At 40.5% G+C, this 27,250-nt stretch overlaps 1 protein-coding gene across 3 annotated transcripts in view; it reads right to left on the minus strand.

Annotated features, from left to right (window-relative positions):
* The window catches only part of LOC126470249 (beta-1,3-galactosyltransferase 5-like), a 180,293-nt gene that overhangs the window by 6,067 nt on the left and 146,976 nt on the right, over window positions 1–27,250 (minus strand). For all 3 annotated transcript variants that reach the window (XM_050097960.1, XM_050097961.1, XM_050097963.1), the window contains one exon: window positions 25,001–25,121. In XM_050097960.1, the coding sequence (XP_049953917.1) occupies window positions 25,001–25,118 (118 nt within the window). In that variant the 5' untranslated portion in view covers window positions 25,119–25,121. The remainder of the gene's footprint in view (window positions 1–25,000; window positions 25,122–27,250) is intronic.

Raw genomic sequence — 27,250 nt, forward strand, 5'->3', positions numbered from 1 at the left:
TAGCATTTCCTGACAAAATGAGAAGAAAAAGATGAAGCTTATGTATATGCAAAGATTAAAAAAATATTAGCAAGGATAAGAAGTAGTTTCAGAAAATATGTTAAACATGAAAACAGACCAATGGAAGCGGAAAAAAATAATGCTTGGCAGTCTGTATTTCAACTACAATTGCTAAAACCACAAAACATCTTTGCACTCTTTATATATTCCATAAAACCCTGAGGAATTTCAGAAGTCCGACAGTGGTTGAATCATTAAAAGAACACCAACAAACGCAGCAGACTTTGGAACATTTATTTCTTGTTCTAACTGACAAAGTTCTAACAGAAAACTGTTTAGAAAGTACCAAGGCATGATCACTTCCCTTGCACCCATTGAGTAAACAAAGGAGTAAGACGGACCACAGATCATGCTATTCCAGCCGTCACATTCCAAAGTGAACCAGTGGGTGCTCCCTTCCCTGCTGATCACTGTTGCTCACAGTGAATAATCAAATGTGAAATCATATTGGGCACTGTGAGCTACATACTGCAGCTAGTGCGGCTCACGTAATTGCTGATGATATACATGGAGGGTAACACAACATCAATGGTGCATGTAAAGAAGATATTAAACATTTTTTTTCCAAAATAAGAAACACATTAATTGGACTGCCAAAAATTGACATTTTCTTTTCAAAAACAAGAGCAGATTTATACTAGATGTCAAAGCCTTCAGTGTTGTTGTTTCAAGAATTTAGCTTCCTTTGCTTTTTATCTTTTCAAGGCTGTTCAGTTCAAACATGTAGCTGACTTGCATCTCATTTCTGTGTAGTTTGGGTCATGTTTCTCACTATAATAAATGATACTACCATTGAAAGTTAGGAGGGTTGTAATAAATGTCTAAGTAAAACTGAAATCTGCAAATCTATCACCTCTAATTGGGTTGGCAACGTTAATTTATCAGCTGATAATGAAACCTGAATGCTCGATAGTTTCCAATAATGGTCGCATGTGCTAGGAATTCTACGTTTGATATCTAGTTAATATCATTTACACACTGCAGTTCCTCCTCTTTCAATGAGATAATGAGATTTTTCTTGAATGGCAAAGAATAAAAACTTCCCAGATTAAATGACATCACACACAAATATTAAAAGTAAAGCTACCAGATACAGCTGCAATTTTGTTGGGCAAGAGGGGTTACCCACATCTGGGATTTCTTTTCCAGCAGAATCCAAAAATCCACTGTCCTGTCCAGGATCTAATATGATACAGTACACTTTGGAAAGAACTCAACCATTGCCAACTCAGTTCGAAATAACCTTCTGCAACTGCTGCCACAAGGGAGTCCACTAAAAAAAATTGAAAACTTGATAGTTTTTCCCTGTCACCAGCAGAATCTGGCTGACAAGGGGAGGAAAGGTGGTGACATAAGGTTTCTAATCACTGGACTCTGCACCAGTGTTGTTTGGTCACCTCACTATGTAATCACAAAATCAGAAGAAAGTAGTAGTTGTTGTCTTCAGTCCTGAGACTAGTTTGATGCAGCTCTCCATGCTACTCTATCCTGTGCAAGCTTCTTCATCTCCCCGTACTTACTGCAACCTACATCCTTCTGAATCTGCTTAGTGTATTCATCTCTTGGTCTCCCTCTACAATTTTTACCCTCCACGCTGCCCTCCAATGCTAAATTTGTGATCCCTTGATGCCTCAGAACATGTCCTACCAACCGGTCCCTTCTTCTTGTCAAGTTGTGCCACAAACTCCTCTTCTCCCCAATCCTATTCAATACCTCCTCATTAGTTATGTGATCTACCCATCTAACCTTCAGCATTCTTCTGCAGCACCACATTTCGAAAGCTTCTATTCTCTTCTTGTCCAAACTATTTATCGTCCATGTTTCACTTCCATACATGGCTACACTCCATACAAATACTTTCAGAAACGACCTCCTAACACTTAAATCTATACTCGATTTTAACAAATTTCTCTTCTTCAGAAACGCTTTTCTTGCCATTGCCAGTCTACATTTTATATCCTCTCTACTTCGACCATCGTCAGTTATTTTGCTCCCCAAACAGCAAAACTCCTTTACTACTTTAAGTGTCTCATTTCCTACTCCAGTTCCTTCAGCATCACCCGATTTAATTCGACTACATTCCATTATCCTCGTTTTGCTTTTGTTGATGTTCATCTTATATCCTCCTTTCAAGACACTATCCATTCCGTTCAACAGCTCTTCCAAGTCCTTTGCTGTCTGACAGAATTACAATGTCATCGACGAACCTCAAAGTTTTTATTTCTTCTCCGTGGACTTTAATACCTACTCCGAATTTTTCTTTTGTTTCCTACTGCAAGAAAATATTGTATCATAGGTTCATGTTGGCAGTTTCTAATTTTAATAACAGTGAAAAGTAATTAAATCCTACTCCAAGATCTGCCTCCCAGATGTCACGATGACTGAGGTTGTTGACAGACATTTTCCAAGCTTGGTTTTCTCTATGGGAAAAAATCCAACCATGCCAAAGAAAACTGTTTATGGTAATGTGTAAGAGGAAGATAATACAAATTGATCTAAAAATTAGGTTTGGGTGCGATCTTTGTTGCAGGAAACATCACAAGGTAAAAAACCTTGTGAGTAATATATACTAATTTGACACAAAAGAAATGAGACTACCTGCATTACTAAGCAACTACTTACCATGGCCTATTGGTGAATGACTATTTCAAACTTGAATTGTTTCCTTATGCTGTGACACATTTCATCAAATTTGATCAATTCTGTAGCAATGTATGAGATGTTTATCACAGATGCGTTTTTGCAGTCTGTCAGGAAATGTCATGACAAAAGAATCTAAACTGATGCTACGAATTTGTGTAGCTATCAAATATATTAGTTAGTGGTCATTACCTTGAACAAAGGACCATTTGTGTCTACAAAGTACACACAGACCCTGCTTCTTTGTTCCAGTAAAGTGTACTAACTCATCTGTATTAAACTCCTTGTCGATTATCACTAAAATGTTTATTGAACAGGACACAGCGTAAGATCCCAGTTCAAGGTTAAAAAGATGTTACTTTTGTATCAGGAGATTTAAAAATGAAAATATGTAAGTATTTTAACACTGACAATGGAGTGCTAGTCTCATTTGGGCACAGATTATGGGGCAGGTGGATAGTGCCCAAGTGGGTGTTGGGCAGTTAACCAAAAATTGCAGTAATCTTTCAGCCACTGGAAATCTGCCTTCAAGATGCTAGCAGTCAGCTGTTTTCTGCAAGCAGTTCTGTGATCTGTCTAGAATATGAGGTCAATATGAAAAATTGCACCCTCAATCGTCTTGTAAAGAGTGAAGATGTGTTTGTCAATTTGCAGTGAATCACTGTCAGTAACAGGCTCAATGTTTCCTAATAACTTGCATTTGTGACATTAAGAGGTTTGTTGGTGCAAATCTGTGCCTTAAAGATAACAGAGCTAGTTTTTATTTGTTGTTTTTTTTTCAAATTTTAGTATTAGGACAGATAGGGAGTGTGTGTCTTGTGTACAGACACAGGAGGAGCTAGTCGTTGTTCACCAATAGAAGAAGATGCTGTTTGCCACAGTTAGCTGCCTGCAGGGTGCTGCATCAGGATGCAGTGCCAGCAGAGAAACTGGTATGTTGCGTGTTATACCTCAAGTATTGTCTGTTTTAGCCATAAGGCTATGCTGCTGAGGCAGGTTTCAGTGCACTTGATACGGGGAAACTGCATTCATCTCAGGGTACTGACAAGTTGTAACCCACTCATGTGGCTCAAGGTAGAGAATGAATGTGGGAACTGGCTGTCAGCATTCAGCACTTTACCCTAAAAGTGGACAAGTGGCCTACTCCTTAAAATAGTGTCTCAGCAGGCACAATGGTGGAGGGGTTAGATAGTTATCAGGAGATACAGTGTGGGGTGTATTATGAAACGCCTTACAGAAATAGCATCTAGGTCTGGGAATAACTCCTATGTGTGCACTGATGTCTGCCAGGGTCTCATCCAAGGCGTGCAAGAGGCACTGACTGCAGTTATCGTGGGTGCCAGGTACATTCATCTTCAAGTTATGGCTCACATAGTCTCCAAGTGCACCCGTCACCTGCGTTTTGAGGCCATCCTAAGTTCATATGAGCAGCTGTGAAGAAGTGAAGACTGCTCATTGGGTGCAAGCACAATTAACAATCTGCAGTATCACACCCATAGTTCATTGGGTTCCTTTGGTTTGGAGCTGAGTGGAGAGCATCAGCCTGAGGCTCCGTCAATCCTGTGACAATATTTGCTGCAGAGACATCAGTGGATTAAGATAGGCTGAAGAAGAAGCGTAGCTGGTAGTAGTTAGGGGTGAGGAAACAACTGCTCAGGTCACAGAGGACATATGGAGTGCACATTGTTTCTCTAGGTCAGGCAACTCTTTGTGGTCCTTTGATTAATGCTCACAAGTCAGTACACGGAGAGTGATATCTGGTCATGTACAAAGTAAGACACTTCAAATGCCAATATTTTAACATTAAATTGCCCAAGCATTTGTAACGAAGTCCCTGAATTTACTGCTCTTTTGGAAAGCTGTTGTCCTCAGATTATACTCTGAACTGAGAGCTGGAAGAAACCATAAGTACTATGCTTTGAAATATTTGACAAAGCATGGAATGTATATAAAAAAAAGGACAAGTTAAACATCACAGAAGTGAGAGTGTTTACTGCAAACAACAAGAATATTATGTCTACCAAGGTTGAAACTAAGTCTGACTAAAGATAACTGCCCACAAGTAACTGGCCTTGGTGAACTAAGTCATCTATGTCTAGCACATTAGTATATGGAATCATCACCAAGATGGTTACTAACGTTAATAAATTCATCAAGAAGGCTAGGCGTGATTTTAAACTGGAGAGAGTAGATAAGCAGTTGTTAGCATCATACTTTGACAATGAATGAACATCATTTAGCCCCAATGTGATGGACTTACAAAAACTACAGGCAAAATTTAAAGTGATTGTAAATCACACTCTGGAGGTGTATGTGCTGAGTAAGTGTATTAAGGATGGGAAAAATACACCATTGTTTAATAATAACATTTGGAAAATGTTGAGAAAAGGGAGAGTGTTGCACTCTCAGTACCAAAACGAACACAGAACTGTCGACAAGCAAAAGTTAGTAGAAATTCATGCATCTAGAAGAAGACTGATGTGCAAAGCCTAAAACAACTTCACCATCACACGTTAGTAATAGATCTTGCCAAGAATCTTAGCAAATTATATTCTTACAAAAAAATCATTAAGTGGGTCAAAGGCTTATAATCAGTCTGTCACAGACCAGTCTGGTGTGGGGTGGCAATCGAACACAGCAAATGGTAAGTTGAAGTTATAAATTTCACATTTAAAAAATGATTAATACAAGAGAATTATGCAGACATACCATCATTTTACTGCTGCTCAAACTTACATATAGAAGACATAGAAATATGAATCCCTGGCATTGGGAAGCAAATGAAACAGTTGAAAACAAGTAAATCACGAGGTATGGCGGAATATTAATTTGGTTTTACACATATTACACTATGACTTTGACCTCTTTCTTTGCTTCCATTTATTGTTAATCTCTCTCCCAACATGAAGTCCCAAATGACTGGAAAAAAGTGCATGTGACATATATATAAGAAGGATATAAGAAAGGACCTGTAAAAATTACAGACCAATAACCTAAATGTCAGTTTGCTACAGAATTCTTGAGCATATTCTATGTTCCAATACAATAAACTTTCTTCAAGAGAGAGAAAAGCTTCTATTCAAAAATCAACACAGATATAGAAAACATTGCTTGTGTGAAATTCTGTATTCTTTTTTCTCGGATGATATCCTCAGCACCACAGATAAAGAGGAACAGTCAGATTCCATATTCCTAGATTTCCAGAAAGCATTTCAAACAGTGTCACACTGCAGACTTAGAGGTCCAAGCATATGGAGTAGGTTCTCAGATAAAAGTGTGACTGGACTGCTCTTGTTATCTGTATGCAAAAATTATGTGATGTACAGGGTGAGCAGCACTCTGTAATTGCTGATGCTGCTGTAGCGCATGGGAAAGTGTTGTCCTTGACTGACAATACGAGAAAACAGGATGACTGATAGAAAATGTAATGAATGGCAGCTTGTTCTAATTGTGAGAAAAATGTAACTTAATTCAGAAAGTCATGATTTAGTGGGAGAATTATCGATAAATGTAGATCAACTATAAAAGGTGACCATATCAGAATTGTTGTGCAAATCATTCTTGAGTACTGCTTGAGTGTTTGGGATCACTAACAGGTCAAATTAAAAGAAGACATTGAAACAATTCAGATGTGTGCTGCTATATTTGCTAGCAGCAGGTTTGATCAACAGTTGGAAATGCTCTGCAAACTCAAATGGGGCTCTGTAGAGAAGGCAATGTTTTTTTTTTTTTTTTTTTTCCCCAAAGAATTCTGTAGAGAAAGTTTAGAGAACCAACATTTCTGACAAATTGCAGAACGATTCTGCTGCCATCAATGCACATCACACATAAGGACCATGAAGAAAAGCTACGAGAAATAAGGACTTTTATGGAAGCATGTAGAAAGTTGTTTTCCCCTCACCTCACTGATGAGCAGAAAAGGAAATGGAATGACTAGCAATGTTACAAGGTACCCTCTGCCATGCACTTTAGGGTGACTTCTTGTTTGTTTATCCTGAAAATGTCAAGCAAAAACATTTGTTTTGTGACCAAAAAATGTACCGAGGGGCACATTTCTCAATATTTCTATTGAATCTATTTTCCTCTAATGGTATGTCAGGTGAAGAGAAAAATTTGGGATCATACCCTTATGCACTGAAATGGTCTGTTCTATCAGGTGAAATTGCTGGGGGGTCTTGTGGCTACCCATTCTGACCAGAGGCTCTCCTGCTAGCCTGTCGCAGCATTGGCTACAGCTGCCTGGAATGGTAACTGTTGCCCACAGTCCCCATGCCCCTAAAAAACTCCTTCGCATGGAAGGGGAATTTTCATGCTCTGGCACCAATGGTGTGTTGCATCATCAATGAATTACAATATACAGATACCTGACGACCCCCATATGATGTATACACTACTCATACAAGGGTTACACAAAGTAGGATTGCAGACTGGGTGAATCACACACATGTTGGGCAAAATTCCATGTAATAGTATAAAATTTGAGATAATTGACATCAAATCAAGAACTGGTGACCATGTGTGAGGAATAGAAATTCTGTTGGAGGCAAAGTAAGTATCTATTATCAGTGTAGTATAGCAAAGCCAAGTTGTCAACAATGAAATTGTCCTACAGACCAAATCACAGAAGTTAGAACTGCACCACAAGAAATGAATGAGTCTGCAATGGCTTGGTTCTCCATGTTTGTATTCACAAAAGAGTTTTTATCCCCTGGCAAAGACTTACATGGAATGCCTACAGCAATAAACTGTTATGTCAAATCACTTTGCTTTTAGCTAATGGAGCAATGTATACCTTACGTGAGATGTCATATCCTTGATCAAGTACAATTACCATCAATCCTGCACACTGGGTAACCCAATGTAACAAGTTCAGCAGTGTCAAAAGGCATTTTAAAAATCACACCTAATGAAACAACAACAAAAATTTGAAATTTTGGAAGGTACCAGAGAATGGAAGAAAGGGGGGGGGGGGGAAGAGTCACACTTTATTCCACTAAGAAAGGAAGAAAGTGCTTTCCAGACAAATGTAATCCCCCACCCTCCACTGTATCTTATGGAACATAATATCAAAGTTGCTTTTGGAATAATGTGTTGCTTCACCTGGGAATGAGAAGAATATCTTTTCTGCTGAAGCAGCTTTCATTTCAGTTACTGCTTGATCTTTGGATCTATCTGAGGTGGGCTACTAGGATGGGTCTTGACAACCACTACACTGGGCAATGTTAACAATGATATGACACCACAAAAGGGAACAACAACAGATAATACCCTTACTCTGCTGAAGTATCAGGTGTGAGATTTTTTTCCTCGTGATAACATTATGAGTAAATTATCTGACAAAATAAGAGAAAATTCATTTGAGACAAAATGGCATTGTGGTTCCACTGTAAGAGTATTATTCCTTGGCACATAAAATACTACTATTAGTTTTAATGGTGTACTGAATGGAAATCAATGGTGAATGAAACAGGAGAAAAGCAGTATTTATCATTGAACATCTCTGCCAGCCAGTGAACTAATCTACCACAATCTACTTTTGCTTCTGTGGATGCTCCATCCCCTTATCATAAACAAGGTCTTCAAATGTGTATGCTGAAATCACTGTGTGTGTTTTTCTTCAATTACTCCATGTTCTGGTGGAATATGGGATCTTTTCCTCCCCTCTGAGGGACTAGCTGGTTCTGTTGGAATAATCTCAGTTTTAAGTAAAGATTCACTCAAATGTGGGATCATATTTATTCTGCAATCCAATTTGGCTGCTGCTCCCCTAGGGGGAAAGTATTAATTACATTAATGTTTACACCTGGTTAATATGTGTGCACCTTTTTTCTGGGATATACTTTCTCAGATACTGTCATAAGATTTATAAATATTCAATATTTTAAATCTTTCAATATCTCACTCATTCTCATGTACGATTGCTTATTTGCCACCTTCTGCTTCCCAACCTTGCCCCATTGTGAGACTTGAATATATTTGTTAGATGTCAGCAAAACAATCTAAATCCCTGTAATCAAAGAAAAAAAAAATCCTTAAAATGGCCATCTTATGTTTTCCACAGAATTATTTGGCAGTATATCTGGTACTTTACAGAAAGAACGGACAGAAATAAACTGGCTTTCAAATCTGACTAACTTCTCTTTTATCCTATTGCTGTTAAACCTTGAAGCCTCTGGAATCCTGTTGCCCTGAAGTGCACATTTCCATGCAAGTTACAAAACCTTTACTTGAATTATACTGCCTTTGCTTAGATTTCTTTACACATGCACCAAATGGGTACCTGCATGGACGTTACTACAGCAACTAAAAGTTTTCTTTTACAGTCCCCTGACAATTCTAGTGAGTCTGAAAACTCTTATAATACTTATTATTGCAAAAAAGGTGAAACTGCCATCAACCTGAAGGTTGATTCGGAAAAAAAACCAGCACTTTACTAGGCAGGTCCAATTGGAGGTGGTATGCAGTTGCCCTTCCTCCAAACATTGACAGAAAAAATTCCAGTGTCAGAGCTTTAGATCTGTAGTGTGGCACTTTACCACTTAGTCACATTTCTGCAGAATTAAGACAATTTTGGTAACTTTATAACACAAATATTTTTGCAAACATCAAGTAGGTGTTAATATTTTACTAGTTTTATAATTTCATCAGAATGATTAATTTTCAGTTTCCTGTGAATGTGTGGTGGAAATTATTTGTAGTATGTTTTGGCCACAGGAGTTCTTGCTGTAAAGTTTATGTTTGGTCATGTGAAAAGCAATGAATATGGATTCATTCTGGCAGAGCATCTGCTAAATAAAACTAAAAATACTAACAATGAAGCAATCAGAGGTTATTCACAACACAGTTCTAAGTACATTTTGGGCAGTGGGATATTGTGTCAGTAGCTTCATTTTTTAACATTCACACACTCTCACTAGACAGTTCAGTAAACTGAGCACCTACTATAAAATTGCTTAATACAGGCCCTCGCCATCAATACTTCTAAACAAAACTGACCTATCTGACTGGAATATCTGTATTTTGGAACCAATGAGAATGAAATCATTTACCAGGGCAGACACTGTAGGACTATAATGAAACCAGTTAAGACTTATCTAATGTCCAAATTATACACTGACATGCAGTTTTACAAACTGTGCAATTGTGAAACTTTGTGGCACTTCAATAGAATGGGACAGCAAAATACAGGAGAGAAATAAGCAATCAAATTCTTTGTCAACCATCAGCTTGATGCAACATAAACTTTCACGAGAACGAAGCATGCTTATGGTGCAACTGGTTAGCTGTTATACTGTGTTTCTCCTCAATCTACATCTGTTTCTGTACTCCACAAGCCATGCTAGGATGTGAGCATATGAACAACAGCACACCAGTCTCGTTTCCATTAGATTTGAGAGAGGTACACAGGAGGAACAACTGATGGTATATTTGGAAAAGTCTGGAATTATTTAATTTTACCCTACATGATCTAGTCATACAACAATCTATAATCACTAGCTTAACATATGGAAGTGAGCCAAACCAGGTTAAGGACTATTAGTCTGGCACATCAGCAAGACTCGATATGAAGTTTGGGTAGTTTGTCTATGCAAATGCCAATATCATTCCCATTGCCTTCTCAGAAACACAATGTGCAAACAGTTAGTGCACAGAGAACCAAATTTACATGATTTAGTGTGATAGCATACTTGACTTTCCCCAACATCCTGGTATAAATGATGGACTACTCAAATAGTATCTGGCCAAATAAATAAAATAATTTCCACATGCAGGATGAGACATAAAAAAAAAGAAGTCATTACTTGAGAGGTAAGTCAGAAACTAATATGGTTCTTGAAATGATTTAGAATTTCTGTTTTTGTAATCTTAACTTCTGAGGCACATATTTCTTGTAGCATTTTATGCTGGAGTGTGTCAATCAATCCTGTGATGTTGCTGGACTAACTACACGAGCCTATAACAAATTGTGCTGTCTCCTTCTCCCCTCACCCCCTCTAATTTAACAATACAATGGCCCCTGACAGACAGACAATACTCATGAATTGGTTGTACTGTGATTTTGCAATTGACCACAGAATCTGTCTTTTTCAAAACTAGATTTATGTGGTCTTTTCATTTTAAATAACTTCAGATGGATACATGTATTTACAAGGTGTGAGTGATTACTGTAATTCCTTGACTATAGTGTAATTAATACATATGAGTACTCAGTTATTTATGTTTATTGCATTTCACTTCCTATGTTGATGGTCAGTTGCCATTCTTGCCTAATGTGTTGGCAATCTGTAGGCCTTGCCATAATTTATAGGACTGTAAAGTCCATATAATCTGGAACAATCTGTGAAATAAGCCAGTGTTCTTTGTACTAGTCAAAATCAAGAAACACCAAACGAACATACTTTGAGATTGGACATGAACAAATTTTCTTGCAATGACATTCTTGTCTAAGACATACTTCTTCCTCCTGTGTCACAATACTAGGAAAAACCTCAAGCTTTCGACGATCATCGTCACAGTGTTCAGCAAGAACAACTGATTGCTTTGGTTACCTTTTATAGCACATAAACAACTTTTAATTGGTCAGAATATGCCATGCTGTCAGATTTTGTGTCAATGTCTGTGCTGATGTTGACAGCTGCCTTCCACACATGACTAAGATAATAGCTACTATCATCTCTGAATTTGTTGTTGCACGTTTCAATTACTGCTTCCCCTTTGATAACAAAACCCCAGTGTACAGAAGCATGGGGCAAGACTTTAGTTTCATCAAACATTATTCAATATTTATTCATGATGGTGTACTCAGTAGCTAGTGATTTTTAAAGTTCCTGATTTTTAATGTGCTGTTTGGTTTACTGCACCACAGTTGGAAACTGTATAGACAGACTGCTTGATGTCATTGCTTCCACACTCCTATCGAACCTTTGAAATCCCACTGATCCTCACATTCAGGCTGTCTAGCTAGGCACAACATCTCCCTACCTTCTTAGATGGTCAGAACATGGGTGTGATGGTATATCTTTCCAGGGCCCTACCTATTTTGCTAGATGTAGTGCTGCAGCAAGGAAGAATCACAACAGATAGTTCACATTTTAATTTTTTGAAGAGCACAAACCTTGTATCTCAAGTGCCTTAGCTGCTCTTTTGGAGAACATACTTCAAATGTTTAAACCAAACAAATCAAAGTTAGCCCTAATGATGTGTTAGTCATTCTAGATGTGGTCTTTCAGTTTACTGAAGTTCTTGTGCAAGACACGCAAAATGTTGGCAGACCACTTTTCTTTTAAAACTATGAAGTTTCTTTGCCACACTTTGACAACCAACTACATCTCACATGTTGATGGTTGGTTGGTTGTTTGAGGTTTAAGGGACCAAACAGCAAGGTCATCAGTCCCTTGTTTCAAATGTGGTCCATTCCACTAATGTGACATCTCAGGAAAGTCAGAACAATAAAAGGGAAAAGACTAAAAACGTAAAGGGGCAGTCATGTTGTCAATGGTAAAAACAAAACGAGGGAAGTCAGCAAGAGAACGGACCCAACGCTATGCTGAAGCAGCATAGGCAAGACCACCTGTGACTTGAAAGGTACAACTGCTAGAATGTAGAAAGTACATATGGGAATAGGAGACTAACCAAGCCTTAAAAAAAAGGGTAAAAACAGAGTAAAAGGGGAAGAAAAGAGGATTTCTGTCAAGGAGGTGAATCGGGAATCTCTGAACACTGCTTACAGTGGGAGACACCCAAACACTCACCGCCCTGCCCCAATACCAGAGAGAGATTAAAAACCTTAAAACTGAGAATAAAAACCACTTTCCCGGAGGAAACCGAGAACCAGAGAGACCACCTGGGAATCGTCAGCCAACATCAAAGGTAAAGTGTGGGGGAGTCTGTACTTAGCATGCAGAGCCAAAAGAAGGGGGCATTCAACCAAAATGTGGGCTACCGACTGGAAGGCTCCACAACCACAAATTGGGGGTGGCTCATCACGCAAAAGAAAACCATGGGTCAGACTGCTATGGCCAATGCAGAGACGACACAGTGTGGTCGAGTCCTTTCAGGAGAGGCGAAAGGAAGAACGCCATGGGCCTGGTGTCACCTTAATCGCACGAAGTTTATTACACAGGGGAGTAGCCTCCCAAGAATTGCCCCATGACTGTGCGAAGTGGGATTTGATGTGAAGCTGTAAATCCGCTGCAGGAGGGGTTACAGAAAACGGGGGGGGGGGGGGGGGGGGGAGTAAGTGACTGCTCCCCCAGCCAAACGATCAGCGAGCTCATTACCCGGGATACCCACATGGCCAGGGACTCAAAGGAAGTCAATGGAACAAGCAGCACAGTGAACATCAGCGAGATGGTCATGGATGGCAGAGACCAAGGGATGGCGCGAAAAACACCGGTCAATAGCAAGAAGGCCACTCATCGAGTCCGTACATAACAAAACGCGGTTGTGTTGGGACTGTTTAATAAAGGTAAGGGCCTGGGAAATTGCCATCAATTCCGCAGTAAACGCCCCACATGTAGGTGGCAGCAGATGATTTTCCGTTCCGACAGAGGACGTGAAGGCATACCCCACATGATCAGCAGATTTAGAGCCATCAGTGTAAAAAACAACAGCATCCCGAAACTCCCATAAAATTTGGCAGAAAAAAGAACGGCGGAGATCCATACAAATTCGAAGCCGAGGAACTAACCAAGGTGGGGGGTGGAGGGAAGGGAGCGAGGAAGGCAGGACAAAGAAGGAAGCTGAAAATCACGGCATAGAGACGCAAGGCGGAGCCCAACCGGTAAACCCGCCTGAGGGCGGGAGTCAGGTGGGCGACGTCCATGGTCTGGGAACAGGATAGAATAGGAAGGATGAGTGGGAGAGGAACGGATAGTGAGTGCATAAGACACCAGAAGCTGGGACCGCTGAACAGAAAGGGGGGGGGGGGGGGGATCCCAGCTTCAACCAGGAGACTATCAACAGGGCTAGTAGGGAAGGCACCGGTGGCCAAACGGATACCACGATGGTGGACTGGATCCAGCACATGCAGTGTGGAAGGAGCAGCTGAACCATAAATTTGACAACCACAGTCCAAGCGAGACAGAACTAGAGCACGATAAAGATGGAGAAGGAGGGAACGGTCCGCACCCCAAGAGGAGTGGGCAAGGAAGCGAAGTTCATTGAATTTACAGAAACATCCTATCTTCAGAAGTCTGATATGAGGCAGCCAAGTGAGCTTGTTGTCGAAAAGAAGACCCAGGAAATGAAACTGTGGGACCACAGGCAATCAGTGGGCATTGAGATAGAGCTGTGGATCAGGGTGGATCGTAGTACGTTGAAAGAAGTGGACCACCCGCGATTTTAGAGGAGAGAATTGGAACCCATGTGAGAGGGTCCATGCAGAGGCACGCTGTATAGCTCCCTGGAGTTGCCGCTCTGCAGATGCCATCGAAGAGGAACTAACCCAAATGCAGAAATCATCCACATACAGGGCAGGGGTGACCAAAGGACTGACAGAGGCCTCCATTGATAGCAATGAGGAAAAGAAGGACACTCAAGACAGAACCCTGTGGGATGCCCGTCTCCTGGGTCCGTGGAGAACTAAAAACAGTACCAACTCAAACTCTGAATGACCGATGGAACAGGAACTGGCGGATAAAAATCGGGAGTGGGCCCCAAAGACCCCACTGATGAAGGGTAAGTAAGATGTGATGGCGCCAGGCCGTGTCATAGGCCTTGCGAAGGTCAAAAAACACTGCAACCAAATGGCGGCCCTGGGAAAAAGCCTGCCGAACTGCGGATTCCAAGCGAAGTAAATGATTGATTGGAGACCGTCCCTCTCGAAAGCCACACTGGTAAGGGGATATTAGATCCCAAGATTCGAGGACCCAATTGAGCCGACGGGCTACCATCCGTTCAAGTAACTTACAAACAACATTGGTCAAACTAATTGGCTGATAGCTGTCAACAGATAAGGGGTTCTTACCAGGCTTAAGGACAGGAACCACGATGCTATCCCTCCACTGAGAAGGGAAGTCACCCTGGAGCCAGACACGGTTAAACACCTGAAGAAGATGTTGCTGTTGTGGAGCACTGAGATGTTGAAGCAGTTGGTTATGAATGGAATCTGGGCCGGGGGCCGTATCATGAGAAGAAGAAAGTGCAGAAAGAAATTCCCATTCAGTAAAAGGTTCGTTGTAAGATTCTGACTCACAAGGGGTAAAACATAAGGTGGAAGCTTCAGCCCGCTGTTTCAGGTGAAGGAAAGCAGCTGGATAGGAGGCTGATGCTGAAGCCACTGCAAAATGGGTCGCAAGATGTTCTGCAAGAACTAATGGGTCCGTACAAAGGCCATCTGGGAGGTGAAGGACTGGGAGGGTGGAATGCCGATGGCAACCTTGGAGAGAGCGAAGTGTAGCCCATACCTGTGACAGAGGGACAGTAGAACCAAGGGAAGAAACGAATCGTTCCCAACATATCTGCTTGCTCTGTTTGATTAAATAACGGGCTTTAGCGCGGAGGCATTTAAAGGTAGTAAGGCTGGCTACGGATGGGTGCCTCTTAAAGTGTTGCAAAGCTCGACGGCGATCACGGATGGCAATGGCAATGGCCGTACTCCACCATGGGACTTGCCGGCGACGAAATGGTCCAGATGAGTGCAGGACAGCAAGGCTAGCAGCGCGAACAATCGCGTCAGACACATCACGTAGGACGTCATCAATACAACCCGACAAAGAGGGAGAAAACACGACCTGTGCAGTGTATAGAGGCCAATCGGCGCGTTGGAAAGACCAACGAGGTAACCTGTCCATCGGGGAGCGGGAAGGGAGCGAGATAATCAACGGGAAATGGTCACTATCACAAAGGTCGTCGTGTGGCGACCAGTGTAATGAAGGGAGGAGAGAGGGAGAAGAAAGAGAAAGATCAATGGCAGAAAAGGTACCATGACCGGTACTGAAATGAGTAGGGGAGCCATAATTAAGAACGCACAAGTCGTGGTCTGCAATAAACTGGTCTATAAGAAGACCTCATCTAGATGGAAAGGCACTGCCCCACAAGGGATGGTGAGCATTAAAATCCCCAAGGAGGAGGAAGGGAGGAGGAAGTTGCTGAAGAAAGGCAATTAAGGCAGCAGGTGTAAGAGTCCTGTCAGGAGGGAGATAAATATTGCAAACTGTGACCACAGAGTCTAGGTGGACCCTAACAGCAACCACTTCCAATGTAGTTTGAAGAGGAATCCATGTGCTAGCAATGTCTGTACAGACCAATGTACAAACACCACCAGAAGACCGCAAGGGTCCAACCCAATTTCGACAGAAAACATGGAACCCACGGAGGGTCGGTGAGTGAGAATCAGTAAAATGAGATTCCTGGAGAACCACACAAGCTGCAGAGTAAGACGAAAGAAGGGATTTCAATTCCGGAAGGTGACGATAATATCCATTACAATTCCATTGCAGAACCACAGAATGATGATTTAAATGGGGGCTGAACACACTAAAGCCAGTCATAACGCCGGCTCCCCACCCGTCACCGACAAGGAGGGGGTGACATCCATGAACGACAGGTCAGAATCCGGTTGTGAAGTCGGGGAAGGGACCTCTGGTGACACCAGAGGCTCTTTGTCCCGGGACTTATGTTTCTTCTTCTTTTCAGGCTGAGATCGAGGAGGGCTGTGTGGCGTAAAGGAGCCAGCTGCAGCAAGATCAGGAACAGAAAGAGACCGGGCGACCTGGGGGCCGACAGACCGTGGCTCTCGCGATCGTCGCGCAGCAGCTGACCTTTGGCCTGGAAGGTGCCGGGAAGGGGCATCCCGGGAGAGGCGCCCTTGAGAGGCAGACGCCGAAGGAGTGGGACGCTTTTCCGGCTGGGGAGCAGGGGCAGCGCCCAGAGGAGAAGGTGTGGGAGCCGCAGCGGAGGGGGGCAGGAGAGGGGTCCGGGATGGGGGTAAGGAAAAGGGAGGAAGGGGTGAAGATGTAACCAAGGCGTAACTAGATGTCATGGACACAGGGTGAAGACGTGTATATTTCTTTCAGGCCTCTGTGTAGGTTAAACGATCGAGGGACTTATACTCCTGTATCTTCTTTTCCTTCTTATATACTGGGCAATCTGGTGAACGTGAAGAATGACTATCATGACAATTTACACACACAGGAGGGGGAACACAGGGACTCCCCTCATGGAGTGGACGTCCACAGTCACCACAGAGAGGGGCCTGTGAACAGCGGGAAGACATGTGTCCAAAACGCAAGCACTTAAAACACCTCATAGGAGGTGGGATGTACGGCTTCACATCACATCAATAAATCATAATCTTAACTTTCTCAGGGAGGGTATCCCCTTCAAAGGCCAGGATAAAGGCACCAGTATCAATACGATTGTCTTTAGGACCCTTCTGGACACACCGAACAAAGTGAACACCCTGCCATCCCCGATTGTCCCGAAGTTCCTCATCAGTTTGAAGGATGAGGTCCCTGTGAAAAATCACACCTTGTACCATATTTAGAGACTGGTGGGGGGTAATGGACACAGGAATTGTGCCAAGATGGGTACAGGCACGAATGGCCGCATATTGGGCAGCTGAAGCAGTTTTGATCAGCAACGAACCCGACCGCATCTTGCTCTGGGAGTCCACTTTGCCAAACTTGTCTTCAACGTGTTCCACAAAGAATAAAGGGTTGGTATTGGTGAAAGTATCTCCATCAGTCCTGGTGCAAACTAGATAACGGGGGAAAGGTTTCGCCCCTAGCCGACGGGCCTCACCCTCTTCCCAGGGGGTAGCCGTGGAAGGGAAGGCCGAAGGGGCAAGAGAAGAAGCACTTGAAGAATCAGTTCCACGCAGAGAGACGGCCGCAGAAGAACGGCCAGAGTTCTGGACCCATATGCGTTTCATTTGCATAGCATCTGCCCTGATACTACCCACTCCGATCAGGGGCTCTCCTCACGGGCGCCACCCAGCCACAGCAAGGGCCGTCTGGCACGGTGGCCATTGCCGGGAGTTCCGATGCTCCAGGATGACGAGCAACCACTCCAAGGCATGCATGAGGAGGTCGCAGCTCAGGTATCAGAAGTGTGATCCCTGTGTATTCAGGGGGCTCAACCAAAAGGTTACATAGCGACCCCACCACATGGGCTGGCTACCGTGCTGGCTAAGCACCCTAGCATCAGACGACGACTTGAAAGAAAAGGTGGAATGTACTAGGAGGGCGCACGTTGGAGACAGTAGGTAAGGTGCTCTTCCCCAAATGGCTCACACTACGGAGGAGAAATTTTGTATTGGAGATCAAACCCCAGAGGGGGACCAAGGAATGCCAAAAGGAGGAGATGATTACGCAACAAAGCCGGACTGTAAAACCAACAGAACCAGGAGGATAGCGGGGGCCAACATAAGCAAGGACACCAAGAGAGGGAGAGGAGAGGGCGACGGGAAAGGAGCAAGGAGGGGAAGGGGAAGGAAATGCAGCCCTGGAGAGAAAGAAGGCTACAATAGCTTGGGGCCCCGTGCTCGCCACGCACGTATCCACAAAAGAGTTGTGGATCCCCTGGGGGGTCACATGTTGATAAAATTGGTATGACCAACTGAATGACGATGGGTTCCTCTATTGTCTCCAACAGGGGCCAAGTATTTTATTGAGCATTTTGAGGAATAGGCATTAAATTTAGCTCCATTTTACTGATGTTAATTTTACCGATTTGTTGACAACACATTTATGGTTTGGTCACAGAGCACTCAAGCTGTTGAACAGTTTCTCAATCACAAGAATGACATGCACCCAAACATCCAGTTTGTTATTGAGAGAGACAGAGAGACAGAAGCTAAGTTGCCTTTTTCAGACGTTTTGGTACAACAAAAATTGAATGGGTAGATTAGCCACTCTGTATACAGCAAGCCAACACACACTGATTTATATTTCGGCATGCAGAGTATTCCATCATATATGAATCCTGAGATTGCACATATGAAGTATGTGTTCTGAAAGAATAGCTACAGTATAAAAGAAAAATTACAAGATGGGTATTTCAGCAGACTTCTTTTCTCCATAAGAAAATCTTCAATTAAAGTACACATGAAGATGAAATGTATTCTGGTAAAAGCAAAGGAATACACGAAATGTACTTGCTGTTGTGAATACGGACAATCGTTAGCAGTATAATGGAAAGAAAATGAAAATTTGTGCCGGACCAGGACTTGAACCCATATCGTAGATACAGGAATATTCCTGCTGCCTTTTTCTTCCATTACTTTGAAGCGAAAAGGAATAACAACATTTTCCTCACAGTGAATTGTAATGTTTTGCACACATTTATCCCTAGGGGAGCTTATTGTTAAATACTGTTTGTAATATGTATGTAAATAATGAGTATGAAGTTCGTAGGTTCTCACTTGCAAAGAAAGAAAAGGCAGCAATAGTTTCCAGAACTGTAATGAATGTACCAACTGAAGATATAATGAGTTGTTGCTTTAATTTGTGTGCAAGAATGGAAACAACAGTCACAATGATACTCGGTATTTATGTTCTTTTTATAGTTTCAGAGGAGTGTTATGATAATACTGAATTTATTATTCTGGTTACACAGCACATATAATAGTTAATATGTAACCAGATGACATTACACCACGTATAGGGTTCTCAAATGAACACAAATCAAAACAAAGTGAATAAACACGTCAAACTGAATAAGATGAAAAAAGACGTGACATTCACTGGTGAGCAACCTATAAATACATTTCCATGTATTAATACTAATGAGGCGCACCCAATAGTTGTACATTTACAGACAGAATTTCTGAGATGAACATAAAATTGGTTAGCCATGGACATGTATCATCGCAGTGAACCTACCGTCTCCCCTAAACTACTGTTCAGTGTCATAGCCATGTGTTTTAGAATCTTAGAACATATTCTGAACTCAAAAATAATGATGTTCTGTAACAGAACGGTCTTCTCCATACCAACAACCATGATTCTGAAAGTACCACTCTTGTGAAACCTAACTCACACTTTTCCCACGACATCCTGAAAGCAATGGATTACGGCAGTCAGGCAGGTGAACAAATCCTTGACTTCCAAAAAGCATTCGACTCAGTACAACCAACACCTATGCTTATTATGGATATCAAGCAAATTCTGGAACTGGATTGAGGACTTCTTGCTATGAAGGACACAGCAAGTTACTTGGATGAGAAGTTGTCAACACATGTAGAAGTAACTTCTGGTAAACTCCAGAGAGTTTCTTGATGACTTTGTTAATACTGTACATTAATGATCTTGCAAAAAATATTAATGATAGCCTTAGAATTTTTAGAAGTGACACAGTTATCTATAATGAAGTACTGTGATGAAATCTGCACAAATTTTCAGGGAGATATGGATAAGATTTCAAAGTGGTGCAAAGATTAGCAACTTGCTCTGTATATGCAGAAATGTAAAACTGTGCACTTCATAAAACAAAAGACTTCATATCCTGGGACTAAAATATCAGTACGTCACAACTGGAACCATCTAACTCATACAGGTACTGGTTGTAACAATTTGTAAGGTTATGAAATGGAACAGTGACATGGGCTCCATCATAGGTGAAGCAAATGGAACACTTCAATACACTGGTATGGGAAAATACCATCAGCCTATGGACGAGACTGCTTACAAAACACTCCTGTAACTCATCCTAGATTGTTGTTCAAGCGTGTGTGACCCATAGCAAATAGAACTAACAAGGGATATTAACTTAAACAAAAAACCAGCATGAATGGTCATAGGTTTGTTTGGCCCTTGGAATAGCATCAGGAAAATGCTAGTAAAACTAAACTGACACACACTTTAAGAGCTCTATATTACCCTATGAAAGCCTACATACACTGTTTCAAGAACCAGCTTTCAGTAAGAAAGGTAGGAATACAAAACAACCCTCGATGTATCACCCGCGAAGGGACTGCAAGGAAACAATTGGATGACTTACAGCACAGCACGGCACTGAAGCACGCATGGTAAAATGGGAAGTAACCCTCTGATAAATTTCATAGTGGTTGCAAAGTCATTTCATCTGTACCATTTTCATTTTTTGTGGAAGGGAGGAGCAAGAGGGGGTTATATCTTATTGACATTTACATCATATCAGAAATTTTGTGTCACTGGACAAGAACACGGAAACATGGAAAGGGCTTTAAATCACGGGCTTATTAATTCATCTTTGATTCACCTTTTATGGAAGCAGTTGGTGTAAATGGAAATGTAGATGCTGTATTCCTAGATTCCTGAATTGCTTTAACACTGTGCTGTATTGTCAATCAACAATATATGTAGAGCAATTTTGCTGATGATGTTGTCAACAGGAAGGTAGTGTTGCTGGATGATCCAAAGGAGCTGGTGAATAATTTGGACAGTACTTTCACACTGTGTACTGAATGGGAGCAATGTGGATAGACACAAAATGGAATGAACATGTGGAATCATTTAGCAGGGAACGTGAATGGAAGACAATTTTGTTGCGAGAACTCTGAGAAAGTGCAGCCCATCATTTCTGAAAATTGCAAAGACAACACCAGTGTGTTCTGTTCTATACTGCTACCCCACCACTTGGAATCATTATATAATTTATACAGCAGACAAACAAAATATTCAGAGATGAACTGCATGCATTATAGCACGGCAGTGTGTTCCACACAAAGAAATAATGGGGATGCTCATGGAACTCAATACTAGTCTTCGGAAGATGGGTAATTTTGTTCTCTTTGAACCTGATCTGGCACGTAAAGATGAAACAAGACTTGGCAATGATGTTACTGCCTGTTACATTCGGATCTCACTCCATATGCGAACAGAGTAGAACAAGGTTTTTGATATTAGTAAAAAGCACTTTCCATTGCACAGTGCACAGTGGCTTGTGGACTGCACATCTTCATGTAGAAATAAGGTGAACCAATGAAAATGAGGCAAGAACTTTGGACACAATTTGAACTCTGACATTTCCTGTTAAAATTATTAATTTTTCAGTAACTGCAACCATCTTTTCTGTTTACTACTTTGGTATTTCCAAATATTATTTATAACACACACAACACACAGAAACACAACCAAATTTAAAACACTGGTAAGTATTTACAAAATCATTAATGATGATAAAAATCTGTGCGACATGAAAAATGTTACCAGCTGAAAATTTTCATGTGAACAAATTACTAACATCTGCAGTAACTTGAACAATGATTGTAGATATTTTCTCACTTATACAGTCCTTTCAGTATGCTTAGGAATAAATTAAAAGCATTTCACAGAACACAAGAGAATCTGGAAAGAAAGGTAGTATTCATTTTTAGCTCGGTAACACCAATTCATGCAGCAGTATTTCCAAATCACAAATTCATCACTGAAAGAATACAATGCTATATCATATTATATGCATACTTAATCAACTCTAAAAATAATGTTCACATGATTTAGGGGAAAAAAAATCAGCTTTTAGCTTCAATGTATGGTGGAAAATGTTCTGCATAAAGAATAGTAGTTTCTCAAAGAAATGTATAAGATTATTTCACCTGATAACATTTCTGATGATTAAAACTCTTTGGAGGGGGATTTTCTCAACAAATTTAGTGAAGATATTTAGCCTTGTGAGAATCTGCCATAATTTCACTGCCCTTGGCCAATAATGCAAATAACATAATAAAAGACAGATTCATACTTCATTTATGAGTAGTGAAATTCTTACAGGTCATTCCATGAGGAACATATCTTAAGATAAATACACAACACTTAATTGCATGATTATATTTGTAGGAAAAACAGACATAAGGAACACACATGTCACAATTTACCTGAAATAAAATTGTTATAACATTCAAGAAATGACTGTAAAATAGGAGGTAGAGAAAGTGCAGTCATTAGTGCCATGTAAATGTAGGTATGTGATTTGTTTTACAATACTAGAATCAGGACCAATGATCAGGAAGGGCATGGGAGAAAGGGGGAGGGAGGACGAACACAGGAAGGAAAAAAAGAAAATTAGGAAGGAAGATGAACAGAGTTGCCACCACTGAGGGCATTAGAAAACAAAACACTGGGGTAGGGCAAGTGGAAAAAGGAAGTAATGAAGAATGTCCTCAAACGGAATCATACTAGAATGTGCCTGGGTGATTTAGGCAAAGAAGAGAGAAACTAAATGTAGTAGGGTTGGATGGAGGTTTGGAACTCACTAATTCTAAGTAACAGCTCCAGTTAAAAATACTCGTCCATGGGTAGAGAAAGAGTAACTATGAAAACAAAAACTTCTTGAAAGGGTGAGAAATATTTATTCGAGGCAATTAAAATTTCAGTTTATCAAACAATTTACAGCAGGATAAAAGAACACCTGTTAATCTAAGGCTTAAGTTCAGATCTAGCCTTGTGTTCTCTTGTAGTATAATCTGAGAATGGAGTGTATTGTGCATAATTAATTTATCTGACAGCAACATTACCATCACTCAGGAGCCTGGCATACAACAAAGTCTTATGACACTCATTTTTATAAGTTAGAGAATCTCCAAAATCCACAAAACATGAAGCATTATAACATACATACTGAAGGGTTTTGTGGGGATGTTTTGAGCAACTAATATGGATGCAAAGTGTTGTGGGCACGCATATGTAGGTTATGGGTGACAGTTACAATGTGTGATGTCCATACAAAACTGGCATACACAGTGTCAGTATGGTGTGTAATATGCTTACATGAGAACATGAATCCTCAGTGTAGACTGTACTGTACCAGCAAGGCTAGCAGCAACACTTCCACTTCATGGATCAGTGTCTTTATCTGATCAGCAATGGTCTGTGCTAGTGAGGTTTAAATACTTTTGCTTACAGTCCCCACTCATGTTCAATCGGATTGAAGTCCAAGGAAAAAACTGTCACTCTAGCTGACTGACCTTATGTTTCAGGCACTCAGTCACAATGTCAGCTTTTCATTGCCTAGTATCATTATCCTTTGGATAGAACCCAGGTCCATACACACTATGAGAAAGGCCCACATATTACTGCAAAGTGTCATACTCATAGCCTACAGTCATTAATGTAGCCCTTGTAAACACATACAGTGGCATACACGCAATTCTAACAGGCTGCCATTCCAGATTTGAATATTGCTGTTACTGTATGGTCCCCTTTTGATACTACAGGCAGAGTTTTAAAGTCAACATATAGTGGTAATTACTCAAAGTTGAACCGTAACTTATCGATAAACACTTCACTATGCTACTGTTCCTGAGTCAACTAATGGTCAGCTAAGAACCATATTTTATGAGTTATTTGGTGTCTTTGTGAGAGAAGAATGCATTGAGCATGCAAAGCATCTTCCTGAATCCAAAATATGCAAATGAGAACCCAAGGTGAACCCTGCCTGGACAGGCAGTGTTGCCTCCCTTCAGGCATCTGTGACATTATGATGTGGGCAGTATTAAACTTTGAGTCCACCATGGACTGACTGTTACTGAGCTCAAAGCTGACACTGATCTGGCTGGATAAAATGTCATCCAAATGTGTTTGATGTGTCATTGGTTCAAATGGCTCTGAGCACTATGGGACTTAACTTCTGAGGTCATCAGTCCCGATGTGCCATTCTGTTACTCTTCTACTAGTACTGTGTGCCAAAGCTTAAACAAATAATCAGAACACCACCAGAGACCTTTACACACACATATTGTTGCAGAAACACTAAGTGGTGTCATATTAGTATGTACTGTATGCTGCATGTTTCTGTGTTTTTCCACAACAGTTAAACAGTGTCACCAGGAGGTAATGTTTTCACATGGATCTCTCAAAATCCTTAACTTGTGACATGAGTGTGCATACTGCTGCAATTATCACAGTCATTAACTGTGTGGCAATTAATGTAGTATTTAGCTTCTCTGCACTTTACTTTCTTCGAAAGTGAAGTACAAATGGTCTATCCCTTCTTTTCCCTTTAACACACTACAACCTTTCATATTGATAAGAAATTTACAAAAGAACAACAGAAATATCTTGATAGGTTCAAACATAAAAAGTTCTACGGTCCAGAAACAGAACTGTGGCTAAATACAATTCTGAAGTATACGTTAAGTGTGTATTACAAGAAAATGTGCTTAGTCTAATACCCATCCATTTCTTACTAAAAGCAGCGATTGCAATTTGCAATACATTCCCAAGTTCAAATATCTCCCATTGAAGTGTGAATATGATTGGAAATTATGAATATTAACTCAAAAGTTATTAATGATAACATAGGTGAGAGGTAATAAATAGCTACTGTACTGAAGCACTGAAAATTTTAATGTAAGCATACAATTTAATAGAAGACTTACTTGGCCCATTTTCGACAAATAGGTATCCTGAATTCGAATAATAAGCTGAATACATTATTAGGACAATGCCTACTAAACCAAGGAGCAGTGAATGAGATTTTCTGACTCGAAAAGCCATGAGCTGTAAAAAAAATTAAATCAAGCGTGTTACTTTCAGTCTATAGCAAAAGATATAAAACAAATGTTTATATGCAGTTTGAGCCATTTTAATTGGTAAAATTCTGAACTAAATTATGTACTTTTCACTGACAACTGGGCATCCCACATGAAGCACAACTGTGAGAATTTGTTCAGTTACTGATGTCATTTACTTTTCACTGTTATGAAGCACACAAAAAACTGTTAGCAAAGCAGGTACTACAATGCAATGAACTTATCTATTCCTAAAGCCCAAACTCCTATTTCTAGGACATGCACATGACATATATACTGAGTCAGATACTGCAAAAATAGTTTATTACAGCAGCAGCAGCAGCAGCAGTAATAGTAGTAGTAGTAAGTACACTAAACATTACCTAGAAACAACTGTTACAACATATCAAGAAAGATTAGATACACGGGAGGGCATTACGATGGGAGAGGGAAACATTTTCTGTACCCAGTCACTTTTCTGAAAGTTCAATGAATTTTCTCTTTCCTTCACTCTACACAAGAATTCTTTTTATCATTTTTTCTTTCTAAATGGAGGTTATGTCTATATTTTCTTCTATGATCACTGATACAGTTGTCTGTGGAACAACTGCTACAGTTTCTCTGATTGTGCATAATGGACTGGTAGTGCTCACACTGACCAGTTATGGCTCTACAACTTTTAAACAGCTCTTATAATGAGCTCAGTTATTTCCAGATTTTATTTTTATGGCTCTCTTCTACAGCTGGAAAACTGTACAATATATGGACAATTAACAAATTATCTAGACATGAGATGTAATGAATGAGATCAATTATGGGCAAACCCACCATTCACTTTACAAGGAAACATGTTATTTCTGAGGGGAATGGAGTCAGGTGCTCAAAAACTTCTATGAGCCAGACTATTCAAGGCACCTTGAAAGACTACAATGTATCTGAAGTTTGTGTCTAATCAAGCTTAAAAGCTGTATGATCAGAAGAATGCTGTGACAAAGCAAACTAGCTGTGATTCTCGTAAGAAAAATTCGAACACTTAGTGTGTCAAGAAGTGATTAAAAACTATGGTTCAAAATTGTTTGCATGAACAAATATAATTAGAAACTAGAATCAATATGAAGAATATTTTTCACTCTTTTGAGGCCTTAATAAATGACCTACTGAATAACACACTAGCCTTTCTTTCAAATAAAAGTTAAAACTTTTTGAATGTTTTGAGATTACATTCAAATTAACTACTGGCCACAAATTTATACAACTGAGGAAATTTTGAAAAAGCCAGAACCCTGTGACAAATGACAATGAGTTTTCAATGTGGTCATGGTTGATATAACTATCAGCAGATTAAGTAAACTTTTTGCTGTGTCTAGCCAGTACTAATAAAACTCAACTTTATCATTAGATCATTAGATGAACCTGAAAGTAGATCACATGATAGGTGCTACTGTATCTGCTGTGTTTTCTTTAATTAACACCGTCTAGTTCAAACAGACTAGCAAAAACTGACAATTGTCAAGAGTACAAAACTGTCAAGAGTATACTCTACAGCACTACATGATAGCCAAATGCTTTGATCTAATCGCCCCCCCCCCCCCCTTCCACACACACCCTTTTCACCAAATTTGAGCTCTGTGGCTTCTTTCTACTGCTAAAGCAAAGACAATTGCTCACAGGCCAAAAATTTACTTCAAATACACAGACCATATCCCTCAAGAATTGTTTTATGCTGGAGAAGTAATATTAGGTCTGTACTGGTCTAACTGTACAGAGTCTAAAGAGTTCTATAATAGAAGACTACCTAAATAAAAATAGAATATTAATTTTTATTCAGTTGGACATCTGAAAGCATATAAACACAAACTAGTTGGTTCAGCCATCATTTTCCAGAACACGTCAGCCACAAAGTAACAGTGCGGATACTGGCGACTTACCATTTCTTTTGGCAAGGAACTGAAATCGTCACTACTAGCTATTAACCAAAATGGCAACTGCCATAATACCCAACTACACCACTATTACTCAGTGTAAAGGACTGCCATTTGAAACAATACTAATTTTGATTTTTTACTGTGCTGCTTCCAACTTTAAATTATTAGATGTCTGCTTCCTTGGACAAGATTC

Source organism: Schistocerca serialis, chromosome 3, assembly GCF_023864345.2.
Source record: "Schistocerca serialis cubense isolate TAMUIC-IGC-003099 chromosome 3, iqSchSeri2.2, whole genome shotgun sequence".
NCBI classification, from domain to species: Eukaryota; Metazoa; Arthropoda; class Insecta; order Orthoptera; family Acrididae; genus Schistocerca; species Schistocerca serialis.